This window comes from Passer domesticus, chromosome 11 (genome assembly GCF_036417665.1).
Source record: "Passer domesticus isolate bPasDom1 chromosome 11, bPasDom1.hap1, whole genome shotgun sequence".
Lineage (NCBI taxonomy): Eukaryota > Metazoa > Chordata > Aves > Passeriformes > Passeridae > Passer > Passer domesticus.
The window spans coordinates 16461263-16483830 of NC_087484.1; the positions used below are offsets into that span (position 1 = coordinate 16461263).

The window sequence follows — 22568 nt, forward strand, 5'->3', positions numbered from 1 at the left end:
CTTCACTCAGAGACAGTTTTTTAAACATCAGCGAGTTACTTAAGCTGATGCTTATTTTCAGTGCTTAATGGAAGTTTTTCTCCCCTGTGATTTCAAGAAATCACAGCACATGTTTGTTTTGTCCACCTCACTGACTTGCTTCATTTTTGTTTCTCTGAAGAATTTTGCTTCATTTTGTTTAGTTCAGCCATTGAGAAGCACTGCATGGAACTGACATGGAAAATTCTGAATAGGCACAGTAGTTTATTCTGGTTTTCTGTTCTTAATGGAACCTTTCAATTGCAGGATGCATTCTACTTCAAGTCACGATGGCCACAAGCACCACAGATCTCAAACGTTGCCAATAATCCGGGGCAAAAATGCACTTTCTAACCCCAAACTCTTGCAGATGATAGACAGTAGCACTGCAAGTAAGTACAGAAATCATTTACTTCCCTCTGGAATTCTGTCAGACTTAGATCAGGCTCTATACAGACCTTTTCTTGACCAGAGACTCTTAAAATGATGAGATTGGAGTCATCTACCCCACTTCCCTATTAGGCTTCTTCCCTCCTTTGAGGAAGAATAGAGACAGTGAGAGGATGTACTCACATCCCTGGTGCAGTTGGTGAGAACTGACTCAAATTTCCTCCCCTTTCATCTCCTATGAGCTGTTTTCTTCAAAATACCGCTTTGGTTAAAAGTGCAGTTAGGACCCCATCTCTGCTCTGAGGAGACTTAAGGACCAGATTTCAGAATTAAATCATCTTTAACGACACTCAGAAGATTGTTTTTAATCTTTCTTTTTTTATGCTGCAGGCACCTCCAATGAAACAGACATTGTACAGTATGTAGACACAGAGGCAAACATTGCTACAGAAGTTTCCCTCACAATCCTTGATCTGTTGTGTCTTTACACTCTGAATCACCAGGTATGTTTTGCTGGCTTCCTTTTGTGCTTGAACTGGTGGGAAATGGGGGGAAAGGAAGGCCTGAGGGAGCAGGTACACAGAAAACCTGAAGTGTCCAACAGCAGAATAGGGAAATAAGATATGCCAGTCCTCAGTGAAGGTCTTTTAGAAGGGCATTGGTTCATAGTACCAATAGAATAGAAAGAGAGGGAAGAACATCCTGTATATCCAGGGCTATGTACAACCCTGCTCTGCTTGGAAGTGTCTTGCATCTACTATCACATCACCTTTTCTTGAGCCATGTTTATCCCACTAGATTTCAGTGAATTTCAACAGCAGATTTCCAACCTGCTTATTATCTCTATCTCTGCAAGTCAGCAGGTGAATCCTCTGCCTCCTTAAAAATTGCTCAGATTGCTTCAGCAAGCCCAGATGACCTGCTGAAGGTCTCACAGCCACAATACAGTAAAGAGCTCCTTTCACATTTTAGTGCTCCCTCTCTGTCAGCCTAACACTTAAATACAGTGTATACAACCCATGAGTAGTACAGGCATAGCAAAGTGCTTTTCTTGAAAAACTGCAAGTCTGCAGCAGGCTGGGAATGCATCATCTGCAGAAATTTTACACTGAAAGAGGCATCTCTGCAAGGCCACTCCGAGGTAATGTCCAGCAGATCCTTCTCCTGTTTATTCGCTTCAGTAACCACAATGTCCTGTCTTGTCTGTGAACTTTTCAGAGGCAGCTCCAGCAATCTGATTGCCAGAATGTGTTGATGAAGAAGGTCTTTGACACGCACATGCTCTTTTTGCAAATCAACCAGTCAGCAGCAGCTCTCAAACACGTCTTTGCTGCTCTTCGGCTCTTTGTGGGCAAGGTAACTCTGGGTTTACTCTGTTAGTCATGCCTAGCAATATGTTACAGCAGGTTCAGCTTGGACACAATTGGACACTTGGCAAGAGTTCTGAAGTTGCTCTATTAATACTTATTCCTGACACAGTCTGATTTATTGCTGATTAAAAGAAAGAAGGTCACAGTGTCTGAAAAAACAGTTCTGTTCTGAAATCGAGAAATTTGCTAAGAAGGGGAAAGATTCAGTGTAAGTAGATGAGTCCATGTCTGTGGTGTAGCCATTGCCTTTCCTGGTTTTACCACTTATGGAAGAAAGCTTGAAACCCTGGAGGTCCATGGTCTTTGTGGCAGATACCTGGTTTGCAGAATCCACCAGTGAATGTTACTGCTGTCCCCAGAGGAACCAGCAGGAGAGTATTCCAGACACTTCATCAGAAGTTCATGCACTAATGCAGTTTTACAAATACCTGGTTTTAAACACAGGAAACAATACAGTTATGTGTCAAACCATTTCTGTGCTTGCATTGCACTTGTGTAAATTGTCATGGTCAATTAGGCACTTGGTGCCAGCTGCAAAGGCGGCACAATTTTCAAGTCAAAGGTAGATAAAAGATCCTCTAAAAAACAACCAGAATGTAGTACTCATATAACAATTGCTGTGGAGAAGTGACAATAAGCAAGGCTGGCCTTGGTTCCTAAGTGTTTCTATGAAACACAAGAGTGTAGCTGAGTTTACAGCACGTGGCCTCCCTCTGGCTGTTGTCTCAGGGAAAAGGAGGAGGAAATCATGCTTCTCCCAGTCGTGCAGCTGGAGGACATGGGGGAAATATGAAGTCACACCATCCACACACAACTTTAAATGACATCCCAGACAGCTGGGAATGGTACAACTCTGTGCAATGGGGAAAATGAATAAGTATCCAGAATTGCCTTTCTCATTTATCCTGTAGCTTTTGGGATTGAATTCTCCCTTCATGGTTCTGTGAGATCAGGGATTTATTGTGGCTCCTGCAGCAGAACCCCTCAGGCAGTAATTAAGATCTATGGGCCATGTGTATATTTCCACCTCTCCTCCCTCAGTCTTGTGTTACGTTCACCCTGCTGGTAACAGTGGGTATGGTTTGGAGAGCCCTCCTCTTGTCTCCTGCTCTTCAAACCCTTGACCTCTGCAAGTTTACTGACCTTCCTACTCAAAGTATTTTCCTTCTGCTGAACAGCTTTTATACCTGTGCAGAGCTCCCCCTGCTTTTCCTGGTTAGTTGTCATGCATTCCTGGCAGATTCCTTGCTGGGCTTGTTGTGTGCCATCTGCTGTGTGGGCTTCCTAGAGGCCAGTTTGATGGCATACAGTGTTTGTAGGAAAATCTGAGTATAGTTCTTAATTAATCTTAATTTGAGTGTGGGATTATGTTTAGTTTAAAACCTGGTATGAATAACTGCGGAAGAGTTACTGAAAGGTTAGAAAAGATAGTTAACTCAGAATAACTGCATCAAGTTCTGAGAGCAGTCCTGAACATGTTCACACATATTTTTCAACAGTTCCCATCAGCATTCTTCCAAGGACAAGCAGATCTCTGTGGTTCCCTCTGCTATGAAATCCTGAAGTGCTGTAACCATAGGTCACGTTCAACTCAGACAGAAGCATCTGCTCTTCTTTATTTTTTCATGAGGAAGAACTTTGAATTTAACAAGCAGAAATCAATAGTCAGATCCCATCTACAGGTAAGTGAAGCGTGAGATCAATATTTAACTGATATGCATTAGTTTTTATCATTATTATTTTTTTTTAATGCATTGAAATAAGGCAATCCTTTTGGAGTCCTCAGACAGGCAGTACTCTGTGGCAGCTTGATTTTCCTGCCAAGTCTGAAGTTGGACTGGATTCTCTGCTGTTCTTGGGCAGCTCAGCTCTGTTCCAGGGAGAGACAACAGCTGTGAATGTATCTGCACTGCCAGATTCATGGCTATTCTTGACTCACATGTTGCTTACAGCAGTTGGAGCACAGCTGATAAAGGAACTAAACAGAATCTGACAGTACAGGAACAGACATGTAAAGTCCAGTAATAACATATTGACACTGCAAAATTTGAGCAGCTACAAACTTCTGAAAGATTACTCACAGTCCTTGCCTTTGCACATGTTACCTTTATAGGACAGGTATGAAATTACACTGTATGAAATTACAAGTACATCAAGTCATACTAAAATAAGGGTTAAAAACTCTTCTGAAACTGTGATTTCTTTGCTAATTGCATCCTGTGTTTGCTCCCTGTGCAGCTCATCAAGGCAGTGAGCCAGCTGATAGCGGATGCGGGGATTGGCGGATCTCGATTTCAACATTCGCTTGCAATTATAAATAATTTTGCTAATGGAGACAAGCAGATGAAAGTAAGAAACATTTTTTTGTCAATCACTACCTCTTGCAAAAGGTCAGCAGTTCCACAGGAGCAAGTGTTTCAGTAAATAAAATTGTTGGTTCTATTAACCAGTGGTTTATGCATTCATAGTGTGCCTTTCTCAGGCAATCTGGAGTTCATGAAGGTGTTTGTGACTCAGAACCTTAATAAGTGAAAATAGTATTTAAACAAAAATATTTTTATTTGAAAATTGTATTATTTGTTATTTCTTGCTTATTTTGTTCATTTGCCTCATGTCAGAGGTCATGCATTGGGACTAATGGAACACAATTGCAGTTAGAAAACAACTTTTAGTCTACAGTTGCTCCCTTTCCTCTGTTCGGTAAATGTGTAGCAAAAACAGGCACAACAGTTGGGTTTTGTAAGACCTTGCAAGCTCACTGAAGGTATACTTGGCTCTTTGACAAGCTACCCTTCTATTATAGTTACTATCTATACAAAAATTGTTGAAAAAGTATTCTGGTTTTTAATTTTTACAATTCTTGTCCAAACACGTGTCAATGTGCATTTTCAGTTTTATACATTGGAGGTGGTGTTCTTCTCTGAAGGACTTTAGGGTATCTCCACTGAGATTAATAATAAAGTTAGCTTAAGCAAATTGGTAGATAATTAGCAGAAGTAATCCAATGTGTTATCTAATAAGATGTCATTACAATTTTACTTGGTTTTGATTTCACATCACTACAGTCAGATACACTGCTTCTGTGACTTTCTTATCTCTGTGTGACATAGAGGAGGGAGTATTAATTTCATTACTTTTTCTGAATATTTTGCTTTTAAACCAAACAAAGGATAGAAATAAGTCTGAAAACAAATGTATTTCACTGCTTATCTGAAAAAGAAAAACTGAAGAGCTGAGCTAAATATGTTGAGAACAGCTGGTGTGAGTAATATAAGGACTCTGTTTTAATCTAGCACAGTGTGAGAAGGTCAGGAGCCAGACTTGTTCTTTATTCCCGTGGTGAAACATGCTGGGAGTGTAGTTAAGCAGGACTATCTATAGCACACGGTGCTGTTGCTCAGAGGAAAGTGTGCAAGAGTCCAGTTCTGGGCCCAGTAAGTAAGCAACTGTTCCAGTTCCCTGAATTCAGCAGAGCTGTTGCACATGGCAGTGGAACGGGTGACTGACTCGGGCCATCGTGTAGTGCTGTGACAGATCAGGAAAAAACACCCAGGGTTGGTGTGCAATGTGTGCATGCTCTGGAGCTGTGACTGCTCCAAAGCCTGCCCAGCTAGGGAAGGGAATGGAGGCCCTCTGTGAGCAGAACTCTGTCTTGTGTGGGGGTGCAGCATGGGCTCTTTGGATGGTTTCAGTGATGCATTGCTTATCTTTCCCAAAGAACGTTAATTTCCCAGCAGAGGTGAAGGATCTGACCAAGCGCATCAGGACGGTTTTGATGGCCACAGCTCAGATGAAGGAGCACGAGAAGGACCCTGAGATGCTGGTGGACCTGCAGTACAGCCTGGCAAATTCCTATGCCAGCACACCTGAGCTACGCAGGACATGGCTCGAAAGCATGGCCAAGATTCACGCAAGGAATGGAGATTTATCAGAGGTAAAGTGAATAAATGAACCTGAAATCCATCTGTCTTCAGGCTGAGCTGTTCTGATGAAAAGGGCTTTGGAACACTGACAGCAGTAGTGAGTTAAGAGAATCATACAGTCTCTCTCATATATTGGAAATCAGAGGAGTAGAGGTTTGCAAACACCTGGAGATGTGATATGCTCATCCCAGCTTGCCTCACCTTGGGTACCTGATACATGCTGGAGCAAGACTTGAAACTGTCTGACAGGGAAGCTGAGGGCAGTGTCACTTTGGCACCTCTGCTGCCTACCCCTAACAGGCACAGCAGCTGTGGTGCAGAGGAGGTTATGAGCAGTGAGTAACTCACACAAAAGATTTTCTTCTCCCCCACTACAGCCTAGGAGAGGAACTTTGCTTATAGCGTGTTGTCATGTTCATCAAAGACTAAATGGATGATGCAAAATTCCACTGCATAACCCAGGAATACCTTATTTACTAAGTCATCTTAATGGTTTTCTTGAGAAAATCTATGCATTTACATAAAACACCTTGTAAAATTTATACTTGAGGAGGATTTCATCATTTAATCCTTCATTTTCTTAGATTACTTTTGTCTTCCCTTTTCTGCCTCATGATTTAGCAGTGCTGAAAGTCTATGCTCCTTATCACATGTATGCTGTAATTCAGAGTACTTTAACATATCCTTGTATGTTGGTCTCTTGTTTCAGGCTGCTATGTGCTATATTCATATTGCTGCTCTCATTGCAGAGTACCTGAAGAGAAAAGGTAAGATCAACATATCCAAAACCAACTATATATCTAGAAATATTAGTGTTCAAAATAATTTTTGGCTATCCCACTTTCCTTCCTTATATGTAAAGTATTTTTGAAGCAGATTGAATTCTTCCCAAATGTTTTCTTTTTAAACCATATCATAAATGCTAGTCTTAGACTGGAACAGTGAAAGTGTGTTTTGTGTAAAGAGGTTTAATTAAATGTTTAGCAAGCTAGTCCTAATAGAGAATGCTCCACTTGTCAGTCTGTTGTTGTTAAATATGCATGTATTAACACATACCAGTAGCAGTATACTAATACCATCTTACAATATCATAGGTTACTGGAAAATGGAAAAGATTTGTACCTCACGTATGCTCCTGGAAGATGCTCAACTCTCTGATAGTAATGTGTTACTAACAACTCACAATGGAGGAAGTGAGTGCTCTAACCGTGCCTGTTTGTGGGTCAAATAACATGATTAGGAGATCAAACTGCTGTTTTCCAACTGATCTGGAAAGATATCAACCAAATCAAAACTGTTTCTAGTGCATGTTGAAGCCTGTTATAGAAAGCAATGTTGGAAACGTCATGAGTTTCTTTCCTGATGCTCTTTGGCTGGTTTGATGGATTGCTCAGAATGTCTCTGGTTATGGGCTTTTGCAGCAGGAAAATCCCTCTTGGGTCAATTGGTGTTTAGCATGCAAATCCATGTCCAATTCCTTGGCTGCCCAAAGCTGGGAGGGCAGGGGGATGGAATTAATATCTGGTTATCCATATGTAACTTAGTATAGATAAAGGGGGTTTTTTTTAATCTATGATACTTATTTAAAAATAAATGCAGGCTTATATTTTTTAATGCTTCTATGCCAATGGTTGTTTATGAAATCTGTATTTCATAGTAATTTTCAGCATGAGATATGTTAGCAATTTCCACAAAGAGCAATTTCCAGGGTCAAGGGCAAATATCTGGGGAAGAGAAAATGGTTTTGGGAAGACTATAGTCCTTCGATACATTTGGAAGTGTCTGGGGACAAGATGAAAAAATGCATTCTTTTAGAAGGAAGCTTTTTGTGAAGAGCAATAGTTGTGAGATACCACAGTTCAGTAGTGGTAAAAGACTTTGCCTGAATAAAGATTATAGTAGCTGGAGTAAAGAACTTGGGTGATTTTAAACCTGTATTTAAACAGTTTTCAAAACTTGAGAAAAAGAATGCAGGCTCCCATCTCAGTGTCTGTGGCTTAGCTTTTTTAATTGAACATAGTAGCATTTTCCTACTGTTAAATTAAAGATGGGCTTTGCCAGGAGTTTGTCACCTCCCCTTGCAGCTCTACCTTCTCCACTCCAGAGCAGCAGTAAAATCCTTGTAGGGCAGACCCTTCCTGATCCGTAAAGAGTGATGCCTGTGCAAGTTGTTTCTGCTGCAGCCACAGTACTAAAGCCCTCAGCTTAGCAAATACTTGATTTAAGCTCAGTTTTATTCCTTATGAGCCTTTCCATCCTCAGCTGCTGCCACCAGCCAGGGTTTCTGCAGGGGAGTCCCTTGGCTGGGGCCCTGGCAGCACTGCTGACCCAGGGCAGGACAGCAAAGCCACCATGGCCACGAGCCCAGCGTGTCCTGGGGCCACCTCCCCTGGGCTGTGCAGTCCTGGGGACTGTGCCCCCGGGACCCCTGACAGGAGGAGCACCTGTGTCCCACCCAAGTGTGGGTTGTGTCACCTCAGCCTGCCAGGGTCACTCCTGTGCACAAAGGAGTGCTGCACATGAAGCTTTGCAAGGGCTGCCAGCACGTACAGCTCAGGAACCAAAATGCCAAAGAGAGGAATAACAGTGCTAGCATTCCCCTTTGCCTGGAGAAGTGAATTTATATCATTAAGGAAAATAGGGAATAGTCTTGTAAATTCCACCAGCTCCATTTGTTCTTCTCATTACTTGGGCTGCAAAACAAATGAACTCATCAGCTCTGTTTTAATGGCATCTAGTAACTTCTTGAAGTATCTGTTCACTCAGTCATTAATAGCCTTTCTTGTGACTTGCACTTCAAGGCTTGTTTTCCATGGGATGGCCTGCTTTTCTGAGCATCACCCCCAACATTAAAGAAGAAGGTGCTATGAAGGAAGACTCTGGGATGCAAGATACTCCCTATAATGAGGTCAGCAATGTCATATATCTGTTCTGGATTAACAGAATGTTGTTTCTAGTCCTGTGCATGTTGCAGCAAATTAGAGTGAGTGTACTCAGGCAATGTTAAAAGGCACACAGCTTTTGACTGAAATGTCACAGCTGTTGCACTGGTGTTTAGCTAAGGAGAACTTAAAGTACCAGAGCTGAAAGTCAGGGCAGGGAGAAGCCCATGAAGCAAACCCGTTCCTCTGCGTGAGATGTCAACTATTTAAGTGTTTTCATTTTACTATTATTTCAAATTTTTTTATCTAAACAAGAGCTAGGTCACCAATACCTGATTAAACGTTGTGCAATTGCAATAAACCTTAATATGGAAGTTCCAGAATAAAAATGAACTAGTGGGTATGTGCTTTTGCTGCATTGCTATTAATTAAATGCTACCAGCTGTCAAATCACTGAACTATTTGCATTTGTGAAATTGCAGAATATTCTTGTGGAACAGCTGGAGTTGTGTGTTGAGTACCTCTGGAAGTCTGAGAGATATGAGCTTATTGCTGAGGTCAACAAGCCTATCATTGCTGTTTTTGAAAAGCAGAGGGACTTTAAAGTAAGTGGGTGTTTGGGTCTTTTTAATTATCCTAAGGCAACAGTAAACATAAAAATTTTTAGGGAAAAAAATGTGCTTTCTTTAAAAGGAATGTTTTCTTCCTGTCTGTAATTTCTCTTTTTAATGTTTTGGGCTGTGACAAAATAAAAAACATTGATGTCTTTCCTGACTCTTTTCAGCCTCAATGCAAGAGTAACTGTAAAAAGATTTCAAATAAACCTCTTGTCTTAGCCAGTGGATATGATTTTTTTACATGGGTTTTAAACCAAGAGCAGATTTGCATTGTATTTAAGTTCAGAAAATGCTGATAAATTGCGTGATTTCTTCACAATTTCAGGGTTTCTTAGCTTCTTATTTACTTGGCAATTTCAATTTCAAAATATCAATAATTGATAGCCAGATGATAATTGCATTTACTGATTTTTCTGGGTTTAAATTGAAAGAGACACAAAGTGGTAGGTTGCAATAAGCTGTATGCTGAGGAAGCAGGTCCTCAGATTTTAACTTAGCTGAAATTTTGTTTCACTATCCTGAGAAAGTGCTCTTTAGTGGTAACTGTGGAAAGCACATCTTTGTGTGGGGTTGGGAGCTGACTGGGGGTGTTGGCACCTTGTTCTACCTGCACAAACAGCACTTGGGTTCTCTGATCCCTTAGTAGACCAGCAGCACTGTCTGGATGAGTCTCTGTGAGCCTGTACACAAAGCTCCACTGCCACAAAACCCTCAGAAGATGACAGAAACCTTGCAGTGAATCTTTAGTGACCGCTAACGAGGTTAAATTGTTCCCTCAGCACGTCCAGCCATCTTGGCAAAGGTTTGGGAAGCCAGTTAAGGCAAGCATGGCTGTGCAGAGCTCTGGTGGCATTCCCAAGGTGCTGGCATGCCCTCACCTGCCCTCCTTCTGTCTGTCTGTCCATGCAGAAACTGTCTGACCTGTACTACGACATCCACCGCTCCTACCTGAAGGTTGCAGAGGTGGTGAACTCTGAGAAACGTCTCTTTGGGAGATATTACAGGGTGGCATTTTATGGGCAGGTAAGTGAGCTTGGGCTCTTTTGTCTGCACAGTCAGATTTCAGACCTGTTCCTGGCAGAGTTCAGGGAAGCACTTGGTAGTGAATCACAGGGTAAAAGCTCCTCATGGGTCAGACTCCCAGCAGGGTTTTAGTCAGCAGGGAGCACTCAGTTGCCTCTGTGTAAACCCCTGCTGTGCATTTAGTGATGTATTAGAGATCAGACTTCTGTGTCAGCTTCAGTTCTCGACTTCATAAAGCAAAGCTGAGACTGAGGCAGGGCAGGTTTTTTCAAACTACAACATAAATAGAACCAGATAAGGCACCTTTGATATATGGCACTCTCCTCCAATAGATCTCAAAGCAGAGCATTATGCAGTAGATGCTTTGTTGTGTTTTTCACTGACTCTGCCTTCTGCTTCCAGGCTACCTCTGGTTCTGTGCAATGTACTGTAGAATAGCATTATTCCCTCTGCTGTGCTTCAGCACCCTTGAAGCATTATTTTGTGTTTTCTTCCACCACCAGTGTAGCAATCCAGCATGTTCCTTTTAGTCCTGGTTTTGGCAAGCATAAAATTTCCTGTGCTCTAAAATATAAAGTGTGTAAACAACAGATTGATGTGAATCATTCTGTTTGCTAATTAGATTTTAATGCAGAAATTTGCTCTTTTCTCCTTTTGATCTTATTCAAGGCTGTGGTAAGTCTAGTTCTGTTGCATGTTTTGTTTAACTCTCCTCACACATCCTTCATCCTTCCCTCTACTGTTACTTAACATTAATTTTCCTGTGCTCTCGATTCTTTGGTTCATGGCAGATAAAATAACGTTGCTGCATTCATTGTTGCATCCTGCAAACTAACTTTTGTTTGTTCAGTTCCTGAATTACCGAGCTGTACCTGTCACCATGTTGTGTGTGCACTGTGGGGCGCAATGCTGCTTCATCTCATCTCAGTGGAAGTTCCTCCCAGCTTCACTGGGAGTGGGATTGGAGCCCCTCTTCCTCTGTTGCAAGTCTTGGGGTAGCATTAATGCTGTTTGAATGCAAGCCTGCTTTCCTGGCCTGCACAGCAGCTCCCAAGGGCAGGGCTGCTGTGTCAGGCTGAGGTCCATGGCAGTGGCCACTGGAGCACTCTGGGCAGGTCATGGCCCTGACCAAGGTCCTGGCAGTGCCTTGTAAGGGCAAGGAAATGGGAATTCACTGGGGAATGGCAGGTCATGGCTCTCTGGACAGATTAGCAAAGCTGAACTTGCCAAATGCAAGGAGGAAGTGAGCTGCCCCTGAGGAAGGGCAGAGTTTTCCTTATGCCTGGCCTTCCTCAAAATGGGAGCAGCACAGGGCAAAACAGGGCTCTCCTGCCTGCAGCCTCTGGCCAGCACTCTCCCAGAGCCAGTGGCTCTCCCACGGGATAATTCAGCTGCAGCACTTCTGCTGAACTGGGTTAGCATCTCTGTAACAGTGCAATGACTTTCCAGGTGCCAGTGCCACAAGGACAACTTCATTTAAACAGCTTTAGTGCTCTAAAGGGTGTGACTGTGTCACAGCTGTGTCTTCCTCTGTTCCCCCCAGTCCCTGGGCTCTAAAGGCAACAGGCACTGCCTTCTCCTTGCCCTTTGCTGGAGAGATGTGATGTGGCTGCTGTTCCTCAACTGAAACAAAAGCTCCAGGGAAAGCAGATTAAAGAACAAAAGAATAATGCTAATACTGGGAGGGAGAATTTTGGGGGTTCTTAGTGGAGAAAGATGATCTGCTGCTGCACCTGAAAACTGTTCTTCATGCAAAAGCAGAGGCAGAATTTGGTTACTGCATTGCTGCAGGGACCCTGTGCGAGGATGGTTTGAATTAATGTGATCCTCAGGGAGGACACAGTCATCTGTTTTCACCAGCAAGATTTATTTGCCAGCTCAGGGAGCTGGATCTCATGGCAGCTGCTGGTTTAGACTGCACATTCTGCTAAAGGCCTTTGGTGACAATATCTCTTTGCACCCCCAAGTGACCACACTAGCCAGTGCATATGAGTTTACTCACAGATGAGTGCTTGAGAAGTCAGTATCTTTCTTGAATTATGAGCCAAAAGACATCCTGTTAAATATACTGAATAGCTGAGATCTCATGTTGTGCTGATAAACAAAGACATTCAAGACCCCTTTTTCAGAGCAGTGTCAGGCAAAGGTAGAGCTGAGGGTTTGTTCTCCTGTGTGTACAAGAAACTGGAGGGCAGAGTTTCACAGTGATCACAATCACTTACTGTGGGATGAGACAGGGTAAGAACCATTAGATGCCAGTTTCTGGCAGGTCAAGCAGAAGGCTTTACCTCAGCACCTTTCACAAAGGGCAGAGAAGGGTCTGAGGTACTGTGAGCTCCAAGGCTGTGTCTGGAGATGTGTGAGGATGAGGAAGAGCCTTATCAGAACTCCCAGTGATAGGCCTGGATCAAAACTTCTCTCAGAGCTCAGTGGCAACCAGTAACTTGCTGTTCAGGAGGTCATCTGCCTTCCATCACCATCAGCTGCTCCCCGTCATCATTTTTATCTGTGAGGCTGCATTGTCTGTGCAGGACCAAACCAGCCAGGATGAAAATAATCTGGGGATATGCATTGATAATGTAACCTTGGCTGGTTAATATTTTAAAATCCTGAAACTGGAGGATATTTGGCTTCTGAAAAGTATTTAATCTTACTTTTAATAGTCTTTGCCAGACATATAGCATATGGCAGACATGATTATTTATAGCTCACAGTTAACTTCTGCTTGTCATTTGTCAGCTGAAATACTGTAGGGAATATGTACTTGAATTATGTCTCTTGTATTAGAGATAAGACTAAATCTGTTAGTTTTTTGTTTTCAAGTATTTTTTTTTAAGTAAAACGATTAACAGAGAGATCATCTCAGTGTGCCATGCAGCATCAGCAGAGATTTGGCACTTACAGATAAACACTGTGTTCCAGCATGCAAACATACACAGCATCAGGGTTTAAGAGCATAAACTGTATTCTAGCTTGCTATGTGATCATTTTGGAAAGCATGAGGGGTTTTGTTGAAAACACTGAATAGTAACAGAAAGCAGATGTCTTTTGACAGAAACGGTCCAGAATAGTATGTTTAAGTATGATTGCATCAAACTAATGAGGTTTTCCCACATAAAGCAGTTTTGCTTCAGTGGAAACAAGATCAAAAACCAGATTATGATCCTGTAGATATTTTCTCAGTGTAATCAATAGGAAGTCAATTGCCTGCCCAGCCCAACAGATGTTTGTAGGATGTCAACTTTGGGGCTCTAGATTTTTTCTCTAATTACCTGTGAAGGTCTTCATATGCCTATGGAATTTAATTGATAATGTTGTTAAAAATCATGCAATGTTAGAAGGTTGGTGTGAGACTGAAGAAGATGCTGTTAGATGAGCTGCTGTTGCAGCTGTTAGTTACTGGTTCCCAGTAATGCCCACAGTACTCCTGACACTTGCCAAATTAAAAGACAATTTTATTGCCCCTTGTCCTCACTGAAGGAGAAGCCAGAGATGCACATATTTGTTAATCCCCATTGAAATAAAGTTTGGGAGGGGGTTTCTAAAGAAGGAATGAAATCCATAGCTTATTTTAGTTTAATTCTGTTTGGGGGTTTTGTGAAGACTTGTCTCATCAATAATTTTAGAGGGCGAAGTTGAAACACACTTCCAGATAAAAAAGCTGGATTTTGCATGAGTACCTTCTGAATAGATTTTGGAGAGATCTCTTGCCTTCATTAATTTCTGCTTCTCTGTTTTTCTGCAGCTGTCAGTTTGCTTAGGCATATTGTAGAATTAGCCATCCAAGCCACACCCTGTGAAGTTCAAAGGGCCCTGGGTCTGACATCATTAATGCTGTCTGCCTTTCCCCCTGTCCCTGCAGCTTCAGGTGTTTTCCTCTGGCTCACTTTGCATTAAGGTGAAAGGAAGAGGCTGTGAGTGTGGCTGCAGTGGTGCCCCTCACCAAGCTGCACATGAAGCCTAGGAGGGGGCTGGATTGGGACATGGGGCTCATGGCATTGGGACAGATCCAGTCCTTGTTAATGGGGCAGCTGCTGCTCTCTGCCCATCTGGGAGAGCTTCTCCTGGAGCTTTGAGGTACATGTTCATCTTGTGGCAGCTGTGTCTCACCTGCAGGTGATGCAATGTTCTGTTAATTTTCAGAGGCTGGCATTTCTTCTGAAGCCTGACAGATTCATGTTCAGATCTTCAGTGGGCCCTTTTATTGAAGCTCTGCCAAGTCCATCCACTGTATTAAATCATGACCTCAACAAGACTGTGTCTTTGTTGCAAAGGAACACAGTCTGTGTATCTTTTTTTTTTTTCTTTTTCTTTTCAATTGTAATTTGCCAATTATCCCTGGAAGTTCTGCAATTCTATGTGGCCTTTCAAGGTGCCCACCAGAGTTTCTCCTCAGCTGGCCTGAGGAGATGCAGACTGGTTCCCAGGTGCTCCCATGCCATGGCCATGGGCAGCAGTGCCCAGCCTGTGCCTGCACACGTGGCTCCCTGAGGATGCACTGGAGGTGATGTGCTGCACACAACCCAGCTGGGCTCAGTGTCCAGCAAACAGCTGTCAATTAAACCAAATTGTTAAGATTTAAAGCGTTTTTAATTCTAGCTTTTAATCCATGAGGGTTTTTTCATCATACACACATCATCATTTTCAAGAAAACCCTTTTAACTCTTTAAGCTGCTTGGTCTCCTGAGTGAATAAATGTGTAGGGATCTTTTCCTGGGTAGCTTTGGAGATTGCAGACCAGTATAAACACTGACCTCTAGGCACATGTCTGCTAGGAGTGGACAGAGGTAAGCTTTTCACTTAGGTGCTGGAAGTGGCCTACTGGATGCTCTGGTGGGTATACAGGCAGCTTTGATTCCTGATGTAAGCACCTTATTTAGGTTTTGCCATGGCTGTTATGTTCACTATATCCTTTTGTTTCTTTCCAAACAGGGCTTTTTTGAAGAAGAGGAAGGTAAAGAGTATATCTATAAAGAGCCCAAATTAACTGGCTTGTCTGAGATCTCTCAAAGGCTGATGAAACTTTATGCAGACAAGTTTGGAATAGATAATGTGAAGATCATCCAGGATTCCAACAAGGTAGGAAAAACATGTGTTTTTTCACAAAGGAGAGAACTGAATGCATGGTGCAAGATGAGCAGGCAGATGTTTGCTGCAGTGCAGAAGCAGGTTGTTTTTTGTCTCATTTAGCTTTCATCCATTTTTGCTGTAGTCAAAGGTCCCACTCTTCTTAGAGAACTCCTGGTAAAATACCCTTTTATCCATCCATGATCTGAGTATTACATTGGGAAGTCTCAGTTTTCATCGGTATGGCTATAAATAAATAAACACATCAAAAATGTTTTGGATTCCTTGGGAGCTCATCACACTTACCACCATTTCATTGTTGTGCCCCCGTCCCGCAGGTGAACCCCAAAGACCTGGATCCCAAGTACGCCTACATCCAGGTGACCTACGTGACCCCTTTCTTTGAGGAGAAGGAGGCCGAGGAGCGGAAGACGGACTTTGAGATGCACCACAACATCAACCGCTTCGTCTTCGAGACGCCCTTCACGCTCTCGGGGAAGAAGCACGGCGGGGTGGAGGAGCAGTGCAAGAGGCGCACCATCCTCACCAGTACGTCTGCTGCCTGCTCCAGCTCACCCTCCCAGCCCACACTGTCCATCAGCCAGTTGTGCAAATGCTTGGTCAAATACTGGAATCATCTGCCCAGGGAGGTGGTGGAGTCACCATCCCTGGATGTGTTTAAAAAAAGACTGGATGTGGCACTTGGTGCCATGACCTAGTTGAGGTGCTAGAACATGGGTTGGGCTCGATGATCTTAAAGGTCTCTTCCAACCTAGAGATTCTGTGATTCTGTGCAGGATGATAACTCCTCTTTTCACCATGTCTTCCTTACAGACCTGCTGACCAGCTTAGGGATAGTTATTTTCATTCAGTTGCTTTATTTGTCCTTATAATTGACATCTTAACTGCTCTTGCAGTGATGTAACTTGGGAGCGGTTCTGCTGGAGGCAGCTTAGCACTCAGAACCATTTTCTTTTAATAATAAACAATTCAAATAAAAAGCCAAGTAGGATGTCTATTCTGCTAAGAGTAGAACTTTCAGATAGAAATTTTTGTTCAAAATGGGAGTAATATCTAGCTTAAAAAAAACCCTCTATAATGTATCTAAGATTTCAATCAGTGTTTTAAGGCAGGAATGTCAGGAGCACTAGGTACATCTTAATGAGTCATATTAAACTGAAATTTTTTGCTCCTTATCATGATTGAAATCTCTCTTTTAAAAAGCCTCCTTTGTGAGACTGCTGCTGAAACTTGACATGTCTGAACTTTGATGTATGAGGAACTGTCTGAGGTGGATGTCTCATGGGCAGCCATGGGCAGCGAGGCTGATGTTCACAGCAAAGGCTCCCAAGTGACAGAAAATAGAGTTCCTTACCAACTTCAGTGCATCTGCTTCCCCCAAAGGACAAAGTGAAAAAAACTTCTTACAGTGCAAGCACAGTCACCTAAAAGTTTTGTTCTGGCAAGCCAGGAAAGAGACACTGATATCTGAGGGTGTCTTGTTGCATGACACAGCTTGGCTTGTAAGAAGAAGAAAGGAGGAATAGCTTGTGTGTGGGTTTTTTAAGTGCTTGGGCAGCAGTAGGTGTTGTGAGAGCTGTATTGAAGCAGATAGTTTCACTAACTTGAAAGTGCAAGTCTGTTGTGGTCTGTCTGGCAAAAACAGAGAGGGCTGTTCTTCTGGCAGAATATTTCCTCTGGGTTATTACATGCTGTCATCAGCTCCCACTGCTCTCAGCCCTGCTCCATCTTTGGCATTAGGTGGGAATTTGATGCCCTCCTCTTCTCCCCTGCTTTTCCCCTTTAACACCTACCTCACCTCAGTGTTTTCACTAAAGGAAACATTCTTTTCTTATTTTCTTTTTTTTTTTTCCACTTGATAAAGTCGTTTTTTCATTTGCTTCCTGGGTCAACTTAAGCACTTTCAGTTTGAGAAGAAAGCAAAACTTCTGCTATGGCTGGAGGAGTGCTGAAGCCAGTTGTACCTGAGTGTCTGGAGTGGCACCTGCACTGCATCTCTGCTCCAGAGCCTGCTGGGCCCAGGGCGAGTGCAGTGTGGCTGCAGTCCTTGGCTCTCTGCCATGCCTGGCTCCTGCTTCCAGCTCTGCAAGTCATGGGTTTCCTGCTTTCTAATGAGACAGACATGCTGTAAACTGGAGTTTTGTTAGGTCTGAGCTGACTGAAAGCAGATGCTTAGTGGAGAAGGACATGCATGGAGTTTGGGAGACCTTCCAAAGCATGTAGGGCAATCAGAAAAGTGTTAGCTCAGATCAGATTTAATGCGCATTAACAGCACCTTTGCCAAACTCCCTAAGATCCATGAAAGACCTTGATTGGAAGTAGATCTTTAAAGGTGAATAATTTCTCTGTCAGCTCCCATGGCAGTATTTAGGCTGAATGTTAAAAGTACCTCTTCACTGCTTTAAGGATGATGTTTTAATAGTAGGTTCATCTGGAGGTGAGTGTCCTGGTTTAGCCTCAGCTGGCAGCTAAGCCCCATGCAGCAGCTCACTCACTGGGTGTCCTCTGGTGGGACAGGGAAAATCAGAAGTGTAAATGTGAAAGAACTTACAGGTTGAGATGAAGACAGTTTAATAGGTAAAGCAAAAGCTGCACAAACAAGCAAAGCAATGATTCATTGCAGGGGTTGAGTCACTGCTTCCCTGGGAAGGCAGGTAAAGGTAACTCCAAGAAAGCAGGGCTCGAGCACATGTAACAGTGTCTTAGGAAGACAAACACCACACTCTCAATGTCCCTCCTCCTTCCCCCAACTCTATATGTGCTGAGTGTGACACCATATGGTGTGGAAAATCCCTTGGGTCAGTTGGGTTCAGGTGTCCTGGCTGTGTCCCCTCCCAAATCCTTGGGCACCCCCAGCCTCCTCTCTGCTGTGTGGGGAGAGGAGCAGAAAAGGCCTTGATGCTGTTTAAGCCCTGCCCAGCAATAACCAGAACATCCCTGTGCTATCAGTGCTGTTTCCAGCACAAATCCAGAGCACAGCTCTGTACCAGATACTGTGAGGAAAATTAACTCCATCCCAGCCAACACCAGCACTGTGAATGATTCCCAATTCAGCTAAGCTAGGGACTCCTGGCTCTAAAATATGTGGAATATGCTTGATGTGAGGCTTTGAGCTGTCTGAAGTTCAGTGAGGACTTACAGTTTGGTGCCTTAACAGAAGACATTTGTGAATTCTAAAATCTGAGCACTGAGAGCTTTTTACCACCTGCATGGGGCAGAGCTTGGTACCGAACAGTGATGAGTTCAAAAGGAAATGCTCTTCTAGTGCCGGGTACATCTGAGTTCAGTTTGGACCTGCTGTGTCACTTCTATTCATTCCATGACTAAAACTTAATTTTAATGGATTAATAAAGAGATTGACAAAGTCAAAAGTTAATACTTTGACTTAATTGTTTTGCTTTCCTAAAAGCTCTCTTGTTGGGTGAGTTCTCTAACTCATTTCTCTCTCTTGAGCAGCCAGTCACTTGTTTCCCTACGTGAAGAAGAGGATCCAGGTCATAAGCCAAACCAGCACAGAGCTGAACCCCATCGAAGTGGCCATTGATGAGATGTCCAAAAAGGTCTCAGAGCTCAATCAGCTTTGCACAATGGAAGAAGTGGACATGATCCGACTGCAGCTCAAGCTCCAAGGAAGTGTCAGTGTCAAGGTAATGTCAATTTGCTGCTTTTTTTCCTCTTTTTTCAGTGCTACCTAAATTTTTATTCAGATTTTCATCATTCCAGACTTTTTGTATTTGGCATATCCTGTATTATGGAGCTGTTAGATCTCACTCTAAACACCTTAAGGAATGGAAAGTTTCTCACTGGCATTGAGACTGCTGGTTTTATATGCTAATTATTTAATTCAAGTCTACTCTTAATAACAAATAAGGCCTTTCCAACAAGACTGTCAAGTGTCACTTGAGAATATGGCCCACCACAAGTGGGTGGATTCTTTAAAGGCAGTTTTGCTAGGATTGGCTTTGCCATTCCCTGTTTAGGAAAGTTGGGATTGTGACAGGCATGTGTTCTCCTGGTGCTCTCATTGAAATATCTACAAACAAACATGTAACTGTGTGGGTGCTCAGCTGGCTGGGGACTTGGAAAGGCCAGCACAGATCTGCAGCTTGTACCAGGTTGAGCAGCTCCTGTTTCCTCAGTAAAACTCCTCAGCTTCCATCCTGGTGACAAAAGGAGTGAGGGGATGTTCTACTCACAGCCTAGCTTGCCTCAGGCCAGTCTCTAACACCAATTAAAAGAACAAGGAATGGCGTGTTCTCTGTTCCTAAGCTGTGTATTTCTCACCCAGGTAAATGCTGGACCGATGGCCTATGCTCGAGCTTTTCTTGAAGGGACAAATGCTAAGAGATATCCTGATAATCAAGTTAAGCTTCTGAAGGAAATCTTCAGGTAAACATTCATTTTAGGCTTTTCACCCCCCTCATAGCACATAGAAAACTCTGCACAGGCAGGCAATTCACAAAATCAGGCTGATTTGAACCAGCCTGATTTACATCTGCATTTACCCTATCTGACAAGTCATTCCTGAGAAACATTTACCGGAGTTCTGCGCTACCCTAGTAGAATACATTCCTTTTGATCTGAAATTCACTTCCAACAAGGTGCAGTTTGCAAGGGGGAGAAGAGATGCAGCACTGCGTGTGTATAGATAGGTTTTTTCATCACTGCGTGATGAAAACCTGTGTCATTGTTGTTGTGGTTTTGTGCTTGCAGGCAATTTGCTGAAGCCTGTGGCCATGCCCTCGATGTCAACGAGCGCCTCATTAAGGAGGACCAGTTTGAGTATCAGGGGGAGATGAAGTCTCATTACAAGGATATGCTCAGCGAGCTCTCTGTAGTTATGAATGAACAGGTCAGAACATCTCTTTGGGTGCTGCTTGGGCTCCATGAGGGTGGCTAATTGTGTCTTCTAGTGACAAATGAAGCTGTAGAGCAAAATACTATGAGTAAAACCTTACAATGCAATAGTGACAGATCAGAGTTTATTTTTTTGTGGCTTTGGCTTTTGTTGTTTCCCCTCTTTTTTTTTTAATAGAAGTATAATCTCTATCTGATCAACAAAGGTCTGTTTTCTTCCTGCCTTGCTACATATTGAAAAGCTGAATGTTTGTGAGGCTATGCTGACTGGGGTTTAGAGGTATAGAAAAATAGTCTAAACTAGTGCTTTATGCTTTGCTTGCTTTGTCCTATAGCTGTGTTGTATTTAATTAAAACAGTAAATTGCTATTAAGATGTAGCTTATAACCATAAGAGGTATCTTTATTGTGTCTATTTATATTGAGCTTTCAGAGAAAGTTATTTTTCAAATTTTTTTTTTATACTTGAGTACACTATCAGGATAGATGCCATGTATTTTAGAAGCTTCAGAAGGATAAGCCATGCATATATATATATATTATATATATATGCATCCCAAAATTCTGAATTGGCCTCCAGTGCACACTTGCAGCTATTCTACTGCTGTGTCCAGGCAGTTGGTTTTTTTTAATATTTTCAGTTTCAATTAAATATTGAGCTATTAGCATACTGAAGTGCTAATTAAACCATGTTTAATTATATCTCTGCATGTTTATGAGCAGGCTATCTTAGATTGCATGTGATAAATAGTTTCTCTCTAGCAGCTGTGCTGCATTTCCAGGTGCCTGTAGCATCCAGAAGCACTGTTGGTGTAGAGTGACTTGGTTTAACCACTGGTGTCAGTGGTGGCATCTCACAGCAGTGCCTACATGGCTCTCCATTACCCCGTGGTGTATTTTTCATCTTCACATATGAGGAGAATAAGGATTGACCTGAATTTTTTGCCAATTGTTGTACTTACTGTGGAATTGAGGGAGTTTTCCCTTGGGTGTAAAGCTCCTAATTGCTTGGAGGCCTGGTGCCTGCTGGATGGGCTCGAGCTCAGGGGTGGCTGCAGGTCTGGGAGTTGTGCTCCTCTCCTCTTCAGGTGTATAAAGATTTGTGAACCTCAAGCCTTCCAGTGATTTTATCCTAACCAGTGTGTTATCAGTGTTTTGTTAAGTGTGTAAGTGTTAAGGGTGTTCTGTGCTAATCGATATTCCTGCATCTCACATGGGGGTTATTGTGGCCATCAGTCAGTGTGCACAGGCAGCACTATGTCTTGTGTGAAGCACTGTTTCCCACAAGAATGGAAAATGGATGGTCAGCCCAAAAGAGGCATGAGCAGCTCATGAGCTTCAGTATTCAGAAAACATTTGGAGAGTTCTGTTAAATGCTCATACCTGTATTTTTGTCTATGAGCTCTGAGTTTTCTTCATGCTAAATAATACAAAATTACTTGTACAAACCAGTGCTAATGTGTAAAGAGTTCATCCAACAAAAGTCAAAATTGTCATCTCTTTTACCAAAATCATCTGAATTTTAAAGTCCACCCTGAAAACAGTCTCCCACTTGCAATCCTTTGGGGAAGCCTAAAAAGTGACAGCCCCATTTTCTGGGCAGTGGGGGGTTTTGAGAAAACTCTACTCCTCTTGCAGTGAACTCATGAACTCTCTGCTTCTGAGCAGAGTATTTCCTCAGAGAAATCACATGCCATAAACTGTGGCTGAAATATTTATCTCACAGTTGGAAAGCTTGAGGCTCTCTTGCATCTGTGCTGTGTGCTTTACACCAGTACGATTTGCCATCTTTCCCATTGTTGTATTCAAGAGAGTTTTGTTTCTCACCTACTGACAGTGACCTTTTCATCACCATATGTTTTTCTCTCTTTTGTTTTTCTCTTTTTTGTTTTTCTTTTCTGACAGCTCTGTCATGGTCCTTGCTTATACAGCTTCTCTTCTTCCCTGTCTAACATTTCCCTCAATACTATAGCCAAAAGTGGTATGTTCATTTTTCTTACATCTATTTTTTTTCTTTTAATGTCATATACTTCCCTCACTTGCTGGTTTTTCTGCTGCGTACGTTTGTTTCATTTCATCTCTGATGACTCCCTTCTCAGGGAGTTTAAAGAAAGATCTAAGCTGTGTGTGTGATGTGTTGTCCATGAGCAGTCTTGAGGGGCCCGTTGTTTAGGATCCCAGTTGTGAACCTTGGGGAGGCCAGTGAGACAGCTCGACAAGGGCCCCCTAATGCAAAAGCAAGTGCCAATAGCTGTAAAAGTGGCTGCCAGGGTGTGCCCAAGTCCCAGTGCCCTTCCTGCAGCCCAGGGTGTGAGAGCAGCTCCTGCCCAGAGCTGCCGAGCTGCTGAAGCTGTCCCTGCTCTTGGGTGACACCTGGGGTGTGGCTGACCTGCAGCCCTGG

General features: G+C 42.8%; 1 protein-coding gene across 20 annotated transcripts in view; it reads left to right on the forward strand.

Annotated features, from left to right (window-relative positions):
• DOCK10 (dedicator of cytokinesis 10) overlaps positions 1-22568 on the forward strand; it is a 145154-nt gene that overhangs the window by 121148 nt on the left and 1438 nt on the right. For 16 of the 20 annotated variants that reach the window (XM_064385963.1, XM_064385964.1, XM_064385949.1 and 13 more), the window contains 17 exons: positions 286-410; positions 799-911; positions 1627-1764; positions 3278-3460; positions 4017-4127; positions 5497-5712; positions 6411-6468; positions 6796-6894; positions 8503-8609; positions 9066-9188; positions 10110-10223; positions 15156-15302; positions 15629-15839; positions 18768-18958; positions 19600-19700; positions 20025-20163; positions 22073-22148. In XM_064385963.1, coding sequence (XP_064242033.1) covers positions 286-410; positions 799-911; positions 1627-1764; positions 3278-3460; positions 4017-4127; positions 5497-5712; positions 6411-6468; positions 6796-6894; positions 8503-8609; positions 9066-9188; positions 10110-10223; positions 15156-15302; positions 15629-15839; positions 18768-18958; positions 19600-19700; positions 20025-20163; positions 22073-22148 — 2252 coding nt within the window. The remainder of the gene's footprint in view (positions 1-285; positions 411-798; positions 912-1626; positions 1765-3277; positions 3461-4016; positions 4128-5496; positions 5713-6410; positions 6469-6795; positions 6895-8502; positions 8610-9065; positions 9189-10109; positions 10224-15155; positions 15303-15628; positions 15840-18767; positions 18959-19599; positions 19701-20024; positions 20164-22072; positions 22149-22568) is intronic. The other 4 variants (XM_064385971.1, XM_064385954.1, XM_064385970.1 and 1 more) reach the window with 2 other exon arrangements.